The sequence below is a fragment of the Lithobates pipiens genome, unplaced genomic scaffold (assembly GCF_037356315.1).
Source record: "Lithobates pipiens isolate NorthernLeopardFrog02 unplaced genomic scaffold, aLitPip1_a1.2 Scaffold_8, whole genome shotgun sequence".
In the NCBI taxonomy this organism is placed as follows: Eukaryota; Metazoa; Chordata; class Amphibia; order Anura; family Ranidae; genus Lithobates; species Lithobates pipiens.
Window position 1 is genome coordinate 480183029 of NW_027507903.1, and position 15312 is coordinate 480198340.

Genomic DNA, 15312 nt, shown 5'->3' on the forward strand with positions numbered 1-15312 from the left:
AAGATACCTCAACTAAAATAATCTTCACTATTGTTTGCACTCCTAGGTATGTTTGCTGCCTAATCACCCGCCATGCTTGGTTGTTCAATCCGCTGGCCCCTATGTCATTACTGTGCCCTGTAGTCACGACTACACCACATCGTGTAGCAGGTTACCAAGAGTATTACACTACTGCAGTGTTGGCTAGGTCAAGCAGCTGTATAGCCAGTCATAGGCGGTGCGATTCCCTCATTAACCTCCCGCAGGGGAGCTCAGCAGGGAGGATTTCCACATTCACATCAAGTGTGTGGGGATGGGGGAATCAAGTCAGTTTTTCTAATTTAGCCCACTGGTTGAATAGAAGAGAAAAAAAAAAAAAAAAACACACAACTCTGACTGATCTAGGGCAAACCTTTGTAAGGCCGGCCACAAAGGATCGATTTTCTTTCCTGTAGCCACATGCAGACCATAGCCGATGCCATTTTCGCTTGATTTTCCCCATCAACACAGTCAGTGTTGATGGGGGAATCCCTTCGCCAAAGCCATTGTATTCTCCCGGCAGATGGGCGCAGGGAGCCATCCCTGCTGGGAGAACACATTGATAATTGCTAGCGGCTAAATCTGCTGACAATTGCATGTAAAATCCGGCAGGCTGTACCCAAGCTGATGGTTTAATCAACTTGGGTACAATCAGCCTGCCTATACATGGTTCAAATCTTGGCTGGTCCCTGCTAAACTAGCACAGATTCAAACTATGGCCAGCTTAAGAGGCAATTATGAGCCAATTTCTTTGAACGGGGAGCCGCCGGCGCTCTAGGCCCCTCTTCAATCGGGTGCCCCCCACAAATAGCCGCTTTCCATGGGGAACCCGTGCAGGCTTGTAACCGAGCCTGCTACTATCAATCCGTCCAATGAGGAGAGACACAGTGGTTGGAGCCGCTGTGCTTGTGCACATTGCTATGATTAAATTAGGCTCAGGTAAGAAAAAGGGGGGCTGCAACATAAAAAATTTTTTACCTTAATGCATAGAATGAAACCACTTTAATTACCATTTTAACAAAAAAGTGTTATTTGCAGGTTTTACAGTGTGAGTAGTGTTAAACATTAAGACATGTAAGAATATCGAAAAAATTTCCCCATGATTTTACCAACCAGAAAGATGTATAAGATTTGTAACCTTTACATCCTTGCTAAAAAGTGACAGCTGAAGTCCAGAAACAATGCCAATTACCGGAATATAACTTGGAAACAGAAGTTCCAAAAGAAAAAGGCTGGACTAACCCACAGAGGGGCCTTTACCTTGGGGGAGGGGGATCCAATGTCCGGGCTGCATATATGCAAACCAAAAACATCTCAGAAGGAGCTGGCACCATGCTACTTCCCGGACACGGTCACTGCCCAGCAGAACGATTCTTTAAAAACCAGCCTTAAGCCGTAAAATTTTGAAAACGGGGCTTAACTAGAACACATAGTGAATTAGATCTGTAAAGCTCACAGGCAAGTATGATACTGTCTGGTTCTCATTTAATTGAATCAGACCATTCCTGAAAATGCAATTGTGCTGCAATGCAAGCAGTAAAATTTCCTCAAGTTGGCAAAGTGACAATGTCTATGAAAAAAGGACCCCCCCTCTGTCCGACTGATAACCACCTCTCCACCAATCCCCTGCAGCTCTTCTATTCAAGTCAGAACAGAAAAAAAAAGTGGTTCCAAGTATAGAGGAGTATGTAACTGCCCTCCCGTTACAGTGCTTTAGAGCCTAGCACTGCCACACAACTGAAGTAGTGACATCACTGCTCTCTCTAGGCTATAACAAGGGGTATTTTGGGGCCAGTGTTCCAGACACCGTCAGTGACAGTCTCCAAGCCCAGAAGGCATGCACTCCTTTTCAGCACCAAGCGCCACTTTGTCATTCAACTATCAAATGCCAGTGTTTCAGAAGCCAGTAGGGGCACTCTTATTTGGCAGAACAGAGGGTGGGGCTTGAATCTGTAAAGAGGTTGTGGTCCCAAGCACAGAGTCCTAAGACTAATGGGGCTTGTAGACTAAAATAATTACAAGTGCTTCAGCTAATCATCTTAAGACTGTAGGCAGGGCAGTTCAGATTCACTTTACACTAATATACATAGGGAAAAAAAAAACAAAGACTACTCGCCCATTTGTTGGATCCAAGACAATAGCTCTGGGTTCATCAAGATCTTCCGATATTAAAATTTTGCGCATAGTTCCATTTAACCGCGTCACCTCGATGCGGTCGGTTCCCGTGTCTGTCCAGTACAAGTTGCGAGCCACCCAGTCCACAGCGATTCCATCAGGGTGAGATACTTGTGAGACAACAATGAACTGACTGGAGGAACCGTCAACCTGAGCCCGTCGAATGGCTCGCACCTCATCATCAGTCCAGTATATATAACCTTCCACTGGGTCATAGTCTATGGCGATGGCATGGCGGATGTCATCCAGAGGGAGCACAATATCAGTAAAGTCAGGGGTGTCCAAGGATATTCGCCGGAGATCTGTACGCCGGGCAAGTAGCAGCAGCTCTGTAGCACCTGAAAAGCAATCAATCACATTAAGTGACAAAATGATGGTACTATATAAAAACATTTTACACTTCTGCTTACTAAACAATTACTTTGTGGCTGTTACAGCTACAAATAAAGGGGCTTCAATGCTTTTGTAACATGTTCACTATTAGATACTTTGGTAAAATTCCAAAAATATACCCAATAGTTAATGTTTATGCGTCTTTCACTCTTAGTGCTTTCCTACACTTGTGTTGTCTGAAAAGCAATTGTAGGTGGACTGCTTTTACAGAGGGGGTGACCGTCAGGAATGTAGGAGATGATACTGCCACCTCTTGAATGCTTTTTCTGACAGCCAACAGGCTTTTTTTCAATAGGGAGAACGCGCCACAAAAACAAATCTTGCACTCGGCTTGCTGCTCCAGCACAACCCCATCAACATGAATAGGTCACAATCATTTGCAGCACTGCCCACCAACGTGACGGGGATAATCTTTGCAATGATGTAAAGCATCACAGCATGTGTATACCCCCGGCCTCTGCCTAAACTGTAAGTGAAAATGGGTCTACATGCACATATAGGATCCTATATGCCACAAAACCGTCTGCGGGCTAAAAGAATGTATTGCTAATGTCTAAACCGCTGCCATTATGTTACATTTACAATAATCAAGGAATGCTTGATCTTTAATTACATTTTCCCCCATCAGTCACACATTTTCCCAATAATCAATTTTCAGTAAAAGGGTTTGTTCGCGAGACAAACATGAACAGGAACAGGAAAGAGCAAACAAAAGTGGGGAAAGTCAGTACTAAATGGTAAGCTAGCCAAATACTTGCTGAAAGAAGAGAATGGATGTCAATTAGGAGTTCCAGAGAAGTAAAAGGAAGCTCATACTGGATTTCACTTGTCAGTGTCTACCAAAATAGAAGATTTGCTGAAACAATTTACAAAGCACAAACATGATTGGGGCTAATATAATTCAGTATTTTTTTTTTGTCAACTTCTCGGCTTTGCCAATTGAGAAAGTTTAAAGCACACGCAAAATCCAACATGGACAGGCATCATTTAATTACGTCTGTGCGTTTCAGCCTTTATAATGAACAAGGACCAGAGTGTTCTGAATCATATACAAAGAGAAGAATGAAGGCTACGGCCATTCCATAAGCTGCTTTCCAGGTCAAAGTTTCCATTTGCTACCCTAAATCTAAAGTCAACAGCTGCAGTAATTGTGAGTGCCAATAGTCATTGGGTTTAAAGGACATAACCCAACTACCACTTTGTTGGTTCATGTAAAGAAAAAAAAAAAAAGAAAAAAGAAAAAATAATCAGGTTTAAAATCATCACTACCTTTGGAAGTTGAACAGGGTATAACAAATACTGTGTGCTTTATTTTAGGATATCCTTACTCAGAAGGACCATTTAGAAAACTTATGTGAGGTACACTAACAAAGAACTCGCTCTACATTATGAAAAACTTTCAAAATCGGCCGTGCATGCACAAGGATTTGAAAAGACCACAGTAGTAAAATTAAATAATTAAAGCTTTCTGTAGCCTTTTTCCAAGGATAACATGCAGGGCTCAAAAAACAAAACAAAAAAAAAAAAAAAAAAAAACACATTTTAGCCCTGTTCACCAGACTTAAGTCCACAAGGAACCAGATCCAGGGCTAGAAACTGTTTAGTCTGGTGACAACTGCTTTCTTCTCTGCAAAGTCTCTGGGAATGACTATTTAGGCACCCCAACCCCCCTTACACAAACATGGGGCCCATATAGAAACATTCCTCAATGTTTATCTAGGGGCAGGTCCAACATTCCAGTGGCAGACAAGGGAGGGAGAATCAGACTGAGCTGAGGACAGCCCAAAGGGGCTCCGGGAGGTGACACATGCATTTCTATAAAAGTGGCAGAGACCTGACGACTAATACAGGTGGTAGTCAGACAACAGATTTACCACTGTGTGATGTTGCCCAGTAAATACCTGCCATTTCACTCTGACTAATAGCAGAGGCAGCTGTAGTTGCGTGAGAGGAGCCAGACAAAAGGCAGCCGTGAACAGCTGTGACGCGATTGTTATCCGACTGAGCAGGGCTGTGCCACTATGCTGACAGGTCCCCCCACTTACACATATCACCCAGGTGGTATCCATATTAACCCCTCCCCAGCTACACAGCTGGTATACATTACCATATTGTTTACATCATAGAAACAAAGAGGACAGGCCCACCTAAAACTGCAAGTGTATGTCTGGGAAATAGAAGCAGGTTTCCCCATGTCTTGTTTCTTTACAATGCTGCAAGAAAAATACCTGTTTGGGGCTCTAGTGAGTGCCTAACTTCCAATTATGAGCCAAAATATTGCCTGAAATGTCAATAAGTGGTGTCAAATCTGCCCGATGAAGGTCTAACCCCTCTATACCTCCTCACATGTACACATTTATTTTCAGGCAGAACAATGCTGAATTTTACAAGACTGATGATGTTTCAGGGAATAAGAATTAAAGATTTTCTTTTTTTTTGCTACAGCAACAAGGTAAAAATAAATAAACACAATGCTTGAACATGATCTACAGGGGCAGAGGGAGGTGTGGGGGTTAATTTGGGTCGTATCGTCTATATAAATTAATTTTGCATCTGGCAGATGGTGAGGTGAAACAATAAGACGGGTACACACTAGTGTTTGTTTTTTTGTGCAACTCCCACGGGTTGCACAAAAGACAACTCACAGCTCCGGTCAGGAGCCACCGTACTAACCATGGTGTTGGTACAGCGATCTCGCTGAGCTGTTGTGTTCTGACAGGGGGAGAACTTCTTATTGTCCTCCTTGGTTACTCAGCAATGGACAAGCAGCACATATTTGTCCAAATAACAAAAATGTAAAAGTAAAAAAAAAAAAAAAAAAAAAAAAAAAAAAGTAAAAACCATCTGCCTCATGATGAACCTGCTCAGAGCAATTTAACGGCCAATTTGAAACAGATTTTGAGGTTTGAAGTTGATTTTGAAAGCCAAAAAAACATGTTTTGTAACAGCAGCACAATCTAGAGAATTCGGCAGTAGTTTTTAAAGTGACCTATCTGGGCCTAATGCAGGCAAACGTTTGTGCCAGTTCAGTTCTTACTACTTCCATTGTAAGAACCTGTCACCATGGCAGAGATTTTCTTAAAGATGTCCTGCCAGTTTGCTGTTTAGGAAACTGATGGTAATTAAGACCAGCTCTGACTTGGCAAACAGAGGTAAGTTAGGCCTCATGCACACGAGACGCAGTTAAACGCGCGTTCAGATGCAGTTGGACAGTTTTTTCAACTGCACCTGAACTCATTCAATGTTATCCTATGTGTCCATGCACACAGTCTCGTTTTTTTCCGTTTATATGCAGTTGCGTTTAATCTCGTTTTTCCAGAAGCAAAAAAATGCGTTCAGAAACTAAAATTTCTGCGTTTCAGACGCAAAACGCGGCAAAACGCGGTAAAAGGCGGCAAAACGCCGCTACCGCGTTTAGCCGCGTTTGCGTTTATATGCGTTTTTAAAGGTGACCTTTTTTTTTTACATTAAAAATCTCAAAAATGATTGCAAATGATGAAAAACCATTAGAAAAATATTTTAAACAATTGCAATTGCAAGTGGACAATCCACAACTTGTGGCAAGTGACGTGGCAAGTGGACAATCCACAACTTGTGGCAAGTGACATGGCAGGTGGCAAGTGATGTGGCAAGTGGACAATCCACAACTTGTGGCAAGTGATGTGGCAGGTGAAGTGGCAAGTGACGTGGAAAGTGGACAATAGACAACTTGTGGCAGGTGACGTGGCAAGTGACCTGGCAGGTGACGCGGCAAGTGACTTGGCAGGTGACGTGGCAAGTGGAAAATCAACAACTTGTGGCAGGTGACTGGCATGTGACGTGGCAAGTGGACAATAGACAACTTGTGGCAGGTGACGTGGCAAGTGACCTGGCAGGTGACGCGGCAAGTGACTTGGCAGGTGACGTGGCAAGTGGAAAATCAACAACTTGTGGCAGGTGACTGGCATGTGACGTGGCAAGTGGACAATCCATAACTTGTGGCAGGTGACGTGGCAAGTGACGTGGCAAGTGGACAATCCACTTGTGGCAGGGGACGTGGCAAGTGACGTGGCAAGTGGACAATCCACTTGTGGCAGGTGATGTGGCAAGTGACGTGGCGAGTGGACAATCCACAACTTGTGTCAGGTGACGTGGCAAGTGGACAATCCACAACTTGTGGCAGGTGATGTGGCAAGTGATGTGGCAAGTGGACAATCCACTTGTGGCAGGGGATGTGGCAAGTGACGTGGCGAGTGGACAATCCACAACTTGTGTCAGGTGACGTGGCAAGTGGACAATCCACAACTTGTGGCAGGTGATGTGGCAAGTGATGTGGCAAGTGGACAATCCACTTGTGGCAGGTGACGTGGCAGGGGACGTGGCAAGGGACGTGGCAAGTGGACAATCCACAACTTGTGGCAGGTGATGTGGCTGGTGACGTGGCAAGTGGACAATCCACATCTTGTGGCAGGTGACGTGGCAGGTGACGTGGAAAGTGGTGTGGCAAGTGGACAATCCACAACTTGTGGCAGGTGATGTGGCTGGTGACGTGGTAAGTGGACAATCCACAACTTGTGGCAGATGGCATGGCAGGTGACGTGGAAAGTGGACAATCCACATCTTGTGGCAAGTGACGTGGCAGCTGACGTGGCAAGTAACGTGGCAGCTGACGTGGCAAGTGACATGGCAAGTGGACAATCCACATCTCGTGGCAAGTGACGTGGCAGGTGATGTGGCAAGTGACGTGGCAAGTGACGTGGCAAGTGGACAATCCACAACTTGTGGCAGGTGACGTGGCAGGTGATGTGGCAAGTGACGTGGCAGCTGACGTGGCAAGTGGACAATCCAAAACTTGTGGCAGGTGACATGGCAAGTGACGTGGCAAGTGATGTGGCAAGTGGACAATCCACAGCTTGTGGCAAGTGACGTGGCAAGTGGACAATCCACAACTTGTGGCAGGTTACGTGGCAGGTGACGTGGCAAGTGAACAATCCACAACTTGTGGCAGGTGACGTGGCAAGTGACGTGGCAGGTGAAGTGGCAAGTGACGCGGCAAGTAGACAATCCACAACTTGTGGCAGGTGATGTGGCAAGTGACGTGGCAGGTGATGTGGCAAGTCACGTGGCAAGTGGACAATCCACAACTTGTGGCAGGTGATGTGGCTGGTGACGTGGCAAGTGGACAATCCACAGCTTGTGGCAGGTGGCATGGCAGATGACGTGGAAAGTGGACAATCCACATCTCGTGGCAAGTGACGTGGCAGCTGACGTGGCAAGTGGACAATACAAAACTTGTGGCAGGTGACGTGGCAAGTGACGTGGCAGGTGACGTGGCAAGTGATGTGGCAAGTGGACAATCCACAGCTTGTGGCAAGTGACGTGGCAAGTGGACAATCCACAACTTGTGGCAGGTGACGTGGCAGGTGAACAATCCACAACTTGTGGCAGGTGACGTGGCAAGTGACGTGGCAGGTGATGTGGCAAGTGACGCGGCAAGTAGACAATCCACAACTTGTGGCAGGTGATGTGGCTGGTGACGTGGCAAGTGGACAATCCACAGCTTGTGGCAGGTGGCATGGCAGATGACGTGGAAAGTGGACAATCCACATCTCGTGGCAAGTGACATGGCAGGTGATGTGGCAAGTGACGTGGCAAGTGGACAATCCACAATTTGTGGCAGGTGACGTGGCAGGTGATGTGGCAAGTGGACAATCCCCAACTTGTGGCAAGTGACGTGGCAAGTGGACAATCCACAACTTGTGGCAGGTGCCGTGGCAAGTGACACGGCAAATGCAAGTGTACAACTGCTCTCTATGCTGCTGCTGCTCACTCTGATCAAAATAGCAGAAATAGTTAAAAAAAATGCTTTGAGAGCTTGGGGAGGGTCTACATGATGTTATCTTTATAAACGCGTTTAAACGCAAACGCGTCTAAACGCGGCATGCAAACGCGGCAAAACGCGCGTTTCTAAACGCGCGTTTCAGCTTTTTTTTAACAGAGGTTTCATCTGTGTCTCGTGTGCATGAGGCCTTATTGCTCAGAGTAGAGCATGTCTGTGCTGGAAATATGCCATGAAACTGACACCTTCCTGCACAGGGCTCTATCCCAGGCCCTAGTCAGCTGTCAGCTAAGATATTCCCCAGCCCAAAGCTTAATGTAAACAAAGGGTCCGGATAATGGTGAAGTCTTTACCCAAGTATTAAATTGCTTATATTTGGGAAGGAAGACCTAATGGGGGAAATCCCCACGTCGCAGCACCTGTTAGATGGGCAAATCTTGAAGGGGAACTGGGAGACTAGTCCCCCCCATCAGATCAACCATGCTTCTGATTGATACCAGGGGGATTGATTGAATTTGAAAGCCTCTATTGGACTGAACAAAAGCTATGGCTCTGCTTACTATTATGTGCAGTTAATCAAAAGCAAGGAGGGCCAGATTGGGAAAATGGTCACTTAGTTCCCATCAGGTCCCACCCACCCAACTACAAACCACCTCAGCATGGATGCAGTAGAAATCAGGCGTGCGCCTGCAGGGATGCCCCTAGGTAAACGCGATGTAGGGGAGAAGTCAAGAGTGTTGGCAGGGCACTCCAGAAGAGGAGGATCGGGGTTGCTCTGTGCAAAACCCTTGCACAGTGCAGGTAAGTATAACATGTTTGTTATTTTTAACTTAGAAAAAAAAACTGAACCTTTACAACCCCTTTAACTTTTCAACTTTTACATAGAACTGACATTTCCATGTTTCACCAAATTGTAAAAAATTGGTAGAAGAGATCTGTGAAGGTTTGAAGAAAATATAAAAATGAACATGGGGAAACAAAAAAAACAAAAAAACAAAAAAAGAAAATCCCCCACAGTTTCAAAACCGTAGAGAGCATTTCTGCAATTTGTAAAAGGAAATCCAATTTATGTAATTTTCACAAATAAACCAACCTAATGCTGTTTTTTCAAAAAAGGAAGATCTAGTCCAGCTTACCATGCATGCAGGTCTTCCCATCATCCTTGAGACGTACACCTGTGGGACAGGCGCACTGAAAGAAAGGCTCTGCTGGTGACATCAGACACAGGTGAGAACAGCCACCATTGTGACCAGCACATGGATTGGTAGCTGAAATAAAAAAGGAACATAAATGTAATCAGACAATAAGATACAATTTGTGAACATGGTTTTCACTTTCAGCCCTGGTTCACTTATGCAAACTCTGTGCTTTTACCGCACCACATTGAAATCACATGGTGTCAATGTTAGAGTGACAACACCCTGAAACACTTTGGAAAACGCAGTGCAATTGCCATAATCACATCACATCAGTGTGACTATCCATATAGGCCCGAAACAACTAATCGATTATGAAATTAATCGATTACCATTTTCATAATCGATTAATCAACCACTAACATAATGGGGGTAAAAAAAAAAGAGCCCTTTATAGTACAAAAATTATAATCACTACTGTAAAGATTACTTTCACTGTTGTACAGTAAAAAAAATGAACCCCTTCCAGTAGTGATTATCTGCTTTTTTGTACTATAAAGGGCTAATTTTAGTCTTTTTAACCCCACTATGTTACTAAACGTCTTAGGCCTGTTTCACATCTATATATGTTTGTTGGTGCTTTTTGTAGAAACGCACTACAGTTCATTTACATGGTTTCCTATGGGATATGTTCATATCAGTGCTTTTTTCAGCCGCTGCCTATTTGGAAAGGGTCAGGAACTTTTAAACGCAAAACTGTGCTTTTTTGGTTCAATATACTTCAATGGAGAAGCTGCAGAAAAGAATGTAATGGGTTTTTGCAGCAATTTGTGTTTTTTAATCTGCCCAAAAAAAAAAAAAGTAAATTGCCGTAAAATCACGTGTGCAAAAATCAAAATGCACAGCAAAAAGCACTGCAAAAACAGATCAAAAGCAAAAACTGCATAGGTGTATACCGAGCCTTATGCTGGCCTCACGGATAAATTTTCAGGTGAGAATATTCAGATGAAAAATCTTTGTACATTCCCTGAATGAAAGAATTGTGTTTGAAATTTTCACTTCATTTCTGAACAAAAACCACATACACTGTCAGAAAACTTCATGGTCAAAGGAATTTTCGATGTCCGAATTTTCTCGTCACTGTGGTTGAAAATGAACGTCAATTTGATCCACTTTTTATTTATTTATTTTTTAAGTTTATTAACCGATCAAATCAGCCAACTAATCGATTAAGAAAATAATCATTGGTTGCAGCCCTATATACATGCAATGTGATTCAGGTGCGGGGGGGTGTTGCACCACTTTGGTGCAGATGCGATTTCAGCTATACAAAATGTATGGCTCAAAACGCATTGACCTCGCATGTGATGTGCACAGGAATGTAGTGCGATTCCTGTGTGACTCACATGCAGTGTCTTCAGTGTCACATGCAGTGTCTTCATCACACAAGTGTGAACCCAGGCTCAAAGTAGAAAGTCTACACTTGGCCCACCTGCAGCAGTTTTAGCTGCGTTTTACCGGCGCATTTGTGGCGCATTTCGGCCGTTAGCGGGGCGCTTTTACCCCCCGCTAGCGGCCAAGAAAGGGTCAAAACCGGCGGCAATAAGCCACAATAGCGCCGTTTTGTTGCGGTATTACATCGCTGCCCCATCGATTTCAATGGGGAGCAGCGGTAAACACATCGCTCCTTCACCGCTCCAAAAAAGCTGCTGGCAGGACTTTTCCTGGCGTCCTGCCGGCGCAACGCTCTAGTGGGAAAGCCCGAGGGCTTTCACACTACAGACAATGGTACAGCTGTTTTAGGGCGGATTGCAGCCGCTATTTCTAACACTATAGCGCCTGCAAAACGCCCTTGGTGTGAAAGGGGTCTAAGCATAACGCTATGCTAACCGTGAGGAGGATAAATGCAGGGTCACAAAGCGACTAAAATATCATCCTTGGAGAAAGTGATGCTCAAGGCTCCCCAGGACTTTGGTTTCATTATCTCAGCAATCTGAACGCTGACGAAAGTCTTCATTTGTTCACAGTACTGGCCTTGAAAAACAAACTAAAAACAAATGCATTTTTAAAAGTAGTCTTTACAAAGCAAATCTGTGTGAAAAAGGGAAATTCCTTTTTTAAACAGGCAGGTATTTTCACGTAGCAAAACATTTAAACATTTTTACTCTTTTACTGATGTGCACCGATGGGCACTGATGAGGCTGCACCAATAATCAGTGGCCTCGATTATCTGTACAGGTCTACCCTGTGAGGAAATGCCGCTGATCGCCACTCCTCCCCTCACACTCATGTTTACATGTGACCAATGGACACAGCTGATCACATGGGTAAAGAGCCTCATCATTGGCTCTTTACCAAGATTGGGGTTGCACCACGCCCCAGGGACCCATCGCACCCCACTCACAGGCGTGCAAGCCCAGCGAGACTGTGGCGGCATTAAAGGACGTTGTCCCAGAAAGATAGCAGGCGGTTCAAGTAGATGTATAGTCTGTAATTATATATATATTTTATATATATTAGTGCAACGGGTCATCACCGATCCGTGATCCGAACGGGTCACCCCGCTCGGATCGGCACATGTCGCGATCCACGGGGCACTCCCTGGTGTCGGCCTTAGGAAAGGCCACGGCTTTGGCCTAGTTCCGAAGCGGCGGCCATCTTGGTGCACCCGTCAGCATTTACAATGTGATCGTTCCGTCAAATGACGGAGCGATCACCTGTAAAAAAACCGGCGTCATGATGGCGCTGGTTCCCCTCTCCCTTCTCTGTACAGATCTGTACAGTGGAGGGGAGAAATCGGATGGCAGCAGACTGCATCTGTAGTGCCCACAGCGCTGCTCTATGACAATTGTGGGTGGGGGAGATGGCGTGGATATTACAGTGGGGGAGATGTATATTACAGTGGGGAGATATAAAAACTGTATGATTGAATTGGTTTTGATAGCATCGTTTTGCTAAGCCGACAGCTTATTCTTCTAAATAGGAAACCTTCATTTTGTTTGCAAATATTAAAGATTCTAGCTACCAGCAAGAATAAGTCCTTACATTTAAAGAGCACCTGTCATTTCAGTTCCATCATTGCAGCAACCTGTTAGTGGGCATCCATTCATCTACTGCCACCACATCCCTCACCTTGTTGTGTCACTGCCACATCACCAGCCGTCCCATTAAAGTGAATGGGACTCCCGGTGAGTCAATAGCGGGTCAGAGATGACAGTTGCTCTTGAAAAATTATGCGTTAAATCGAGTCGATTTAAATAAAATCCACCCTGGCAATAACAAACTAAATCAATTTTGCTACTTTAAACTGAAATCTGCTTTACTGAATAAAAATGGATGAGTACTGACCGTTTGGCTGTCTCCGCTGGCTGAACGCATGGATGTCCATAGGAGAGAAGATATTGGTGTCCACCTCACGGCGCTCCTCGCCAGTGAACTTGTTACACGCCAGGATAGAGTGCGTGGTCCAGTCCGTCCAGTATATTGTGTCCCCGAACAAAGTCAAAGCGAATGGGTGAGGGAGAGAGCCTTTCACAACAGTTTGTCTAAGAAAAAAATGCAAAGGGAAAAGTCAAAAGATACATACAGTGCTGAAAAATATTTTATATTCAGTCATTCACTATTAACAGTATAATATTCATTTATGCTACAGATTAAACACTCTACTTAAGTGCAAAGAAAAAAGTAACGAAAAAATCTTTTCCGTCTGATTAGTTATATTTTTTGCACCCATACAAGGAAACCATGTTGGAAAAGACTTAATGAACTTCTAAAACCAGCAAAAAAAATATTCACATTGAATGAGAGAAATGCTCATGTATTCATTGCGATTAGAACATTTCTATAGGGCGTTTCTGCGTGAGCATTTTATCAGCTGTTGAGGCTTTTAGTGATGCAGCCATTTTAGACGAGCTCAGAAGAATCATACCAAGGCAAATTTCAGACAGCAGCCAATAACCAACCAGCACATATGCTTGGAGTGGAAACCAGAGTAGGAGGAAACACAGGCAAGGACAGAGAAAATGCATTCTCCATGTGAAACAAACCAGGGACCCCAGTGCTTCAGCCAGCAGTGCTAATCGCAGGACTACTGTGCTGCCCCCAGTAGTGTGCCTTTATCTCAATTTGTTACCAAAGATTGATTAACATTTGACTACGCAACTGCAGGCTCAGTGGGACCCAAGTGATGGAATTTCCTGGTTAGGTTACCACTCGGTAACATGCAGATTTTCAAAGAACCACAGAGAGTGAGAGACTTTAATAATGGCTGCAAAGGTGTGAAGAGCCTTTAAATTACCAGTAGGCACAGTCATTTAATCACTGTAGTCCACACAAACGGTGCCATCTTTGGCCTAGGAATAGACAACTGACTAGAGCTCAAGGATGGCTTTTTACATTAAAAAAGGTACAAGAAATGAAAGCCGTTTCTTGCTACGTAACAAAGTAAATACTTTTAACCTTGGTAAAACCTTACAATAATATGCCCACCTGTGCTCAATCTACACTTTATTTTTAATTTTTTAAGGAAAAGCAAATTCTGCTATTTGCAATACTGAAAGGTGTTTAATCAAATAAAACATCTACACTGTGAACAGCATTCTCAGAAATAAATCTATTCAAAACTCACGCTGAAGTACTAAATCAAAATAAAAATAAGACTTCAGCCGATGTGCAAAGTAAAAAAACATCCGAGTTCACTGCTGTATGGCGTGCATTCCAGAGGCGGAAATTGTGTCAATGGCTAACATGAACCGGAAATACATTGACACGTTCCGCCCCTCCCCCAGGGCATCGTCAAAGGATGTCATTTGATGATGTGGAACTTTTTACTGATGCCTGTCTGACAAATATCCTGCAAATGGCGCTTGTAATGCACTTGATAATTTACGTTAAACGGCATTTCACTATTCCCCATCTATGGAGTGTGGCATATCCGGTCATAAAGCACCCTCTTCAAAGAGTTTGTTGAGGAACCATCCTACAAACCCCCAGATCAACAGATCACTGCCTTTTTTGATCCCAAACTGCGAAGATGAGGGTCTATTTTTGGTGTGTGGGGGTCACCAAAGGGGGAGTCATCTCACCATTTTCTAAGTTTTGGAACACCAATGCATTTTTTTTATGGAAGCACCAAGCACATTACAGGTTTGTGCATATTATATATATAAGTGTTATATTTTGATTTGTATGTCACAAACACATTGATGTATATGGCACTACTCACTAGGATGTGTATTGTATAATATAGGCTGCCAGCATGGTTTTATACTTTCTTACATTCTCAGAAAGCCATTGTAAGGCCTCTCAGGAAAGCTCCCAGACTTTAGTATTAAATATAACAGTGAATATTTGCATGTAAATTTCTGCGCTCGCTAATCAGGGTCCATTCTGCTTCAAATGAAAGCTAGCGAGTGATTTTGTGTCATGTAGCTGGTCACAAGGAACTCTTTATGCAATCAGTCTGAGAACGTAGTGAAACAAAGGAGACTTTATGGAAAATCATGGAAAGTACGGCTTGTGTCCGCTGCCATTTCCTGCCTGGAGCTCTGGGAGATTATCACAAGTGTAATCAGACACAGGGAGCAATGAAAAACAGATCCCCCAGAGGTGAGCAGCCGGCTAAAGTAAACAGGTTTGCCCTGAGCCAGAGAGTCCTCACAGCTGGAACCGTTTGGTACTTACAAATAAAACAAATTTAGGTTCACCAACCCCTGGGAAGAACAAAGGCCTGGAGAAGGAGTATGAAGACTAAACACGCTGGTTAGACATATT

General features: G+C 44.1%; 1 protein-coding gene across 1 annotated transcript in view; it reads right to left on the reverse strand.

Moving 5' to 3' along the window:
• Positions 1-15312, reverse strand: part of LRP6 (LDL receptor related protein 6) — a 146910-nt gene that overhangs the window by 74505 nt on the left and 57093 nt on the right. Inside the window, exons 4-6 of the mRNA XM_077468806.1 lie at positions 12889-13085; positions 9541-9672; positions 2135-2531 (exon numbers count right to left, since the gene is read on the reverse strand). Coding sequence (XP_077324932.1) covers positions 2135-2531; positions 9541-9672; positions 12889-13085 — 726 coding nt within the window. The remainder of the gene's footprint in view (positions 1-2134; positions 2532-9540; positions 9673-12888; positions 13086-15312) is intronic.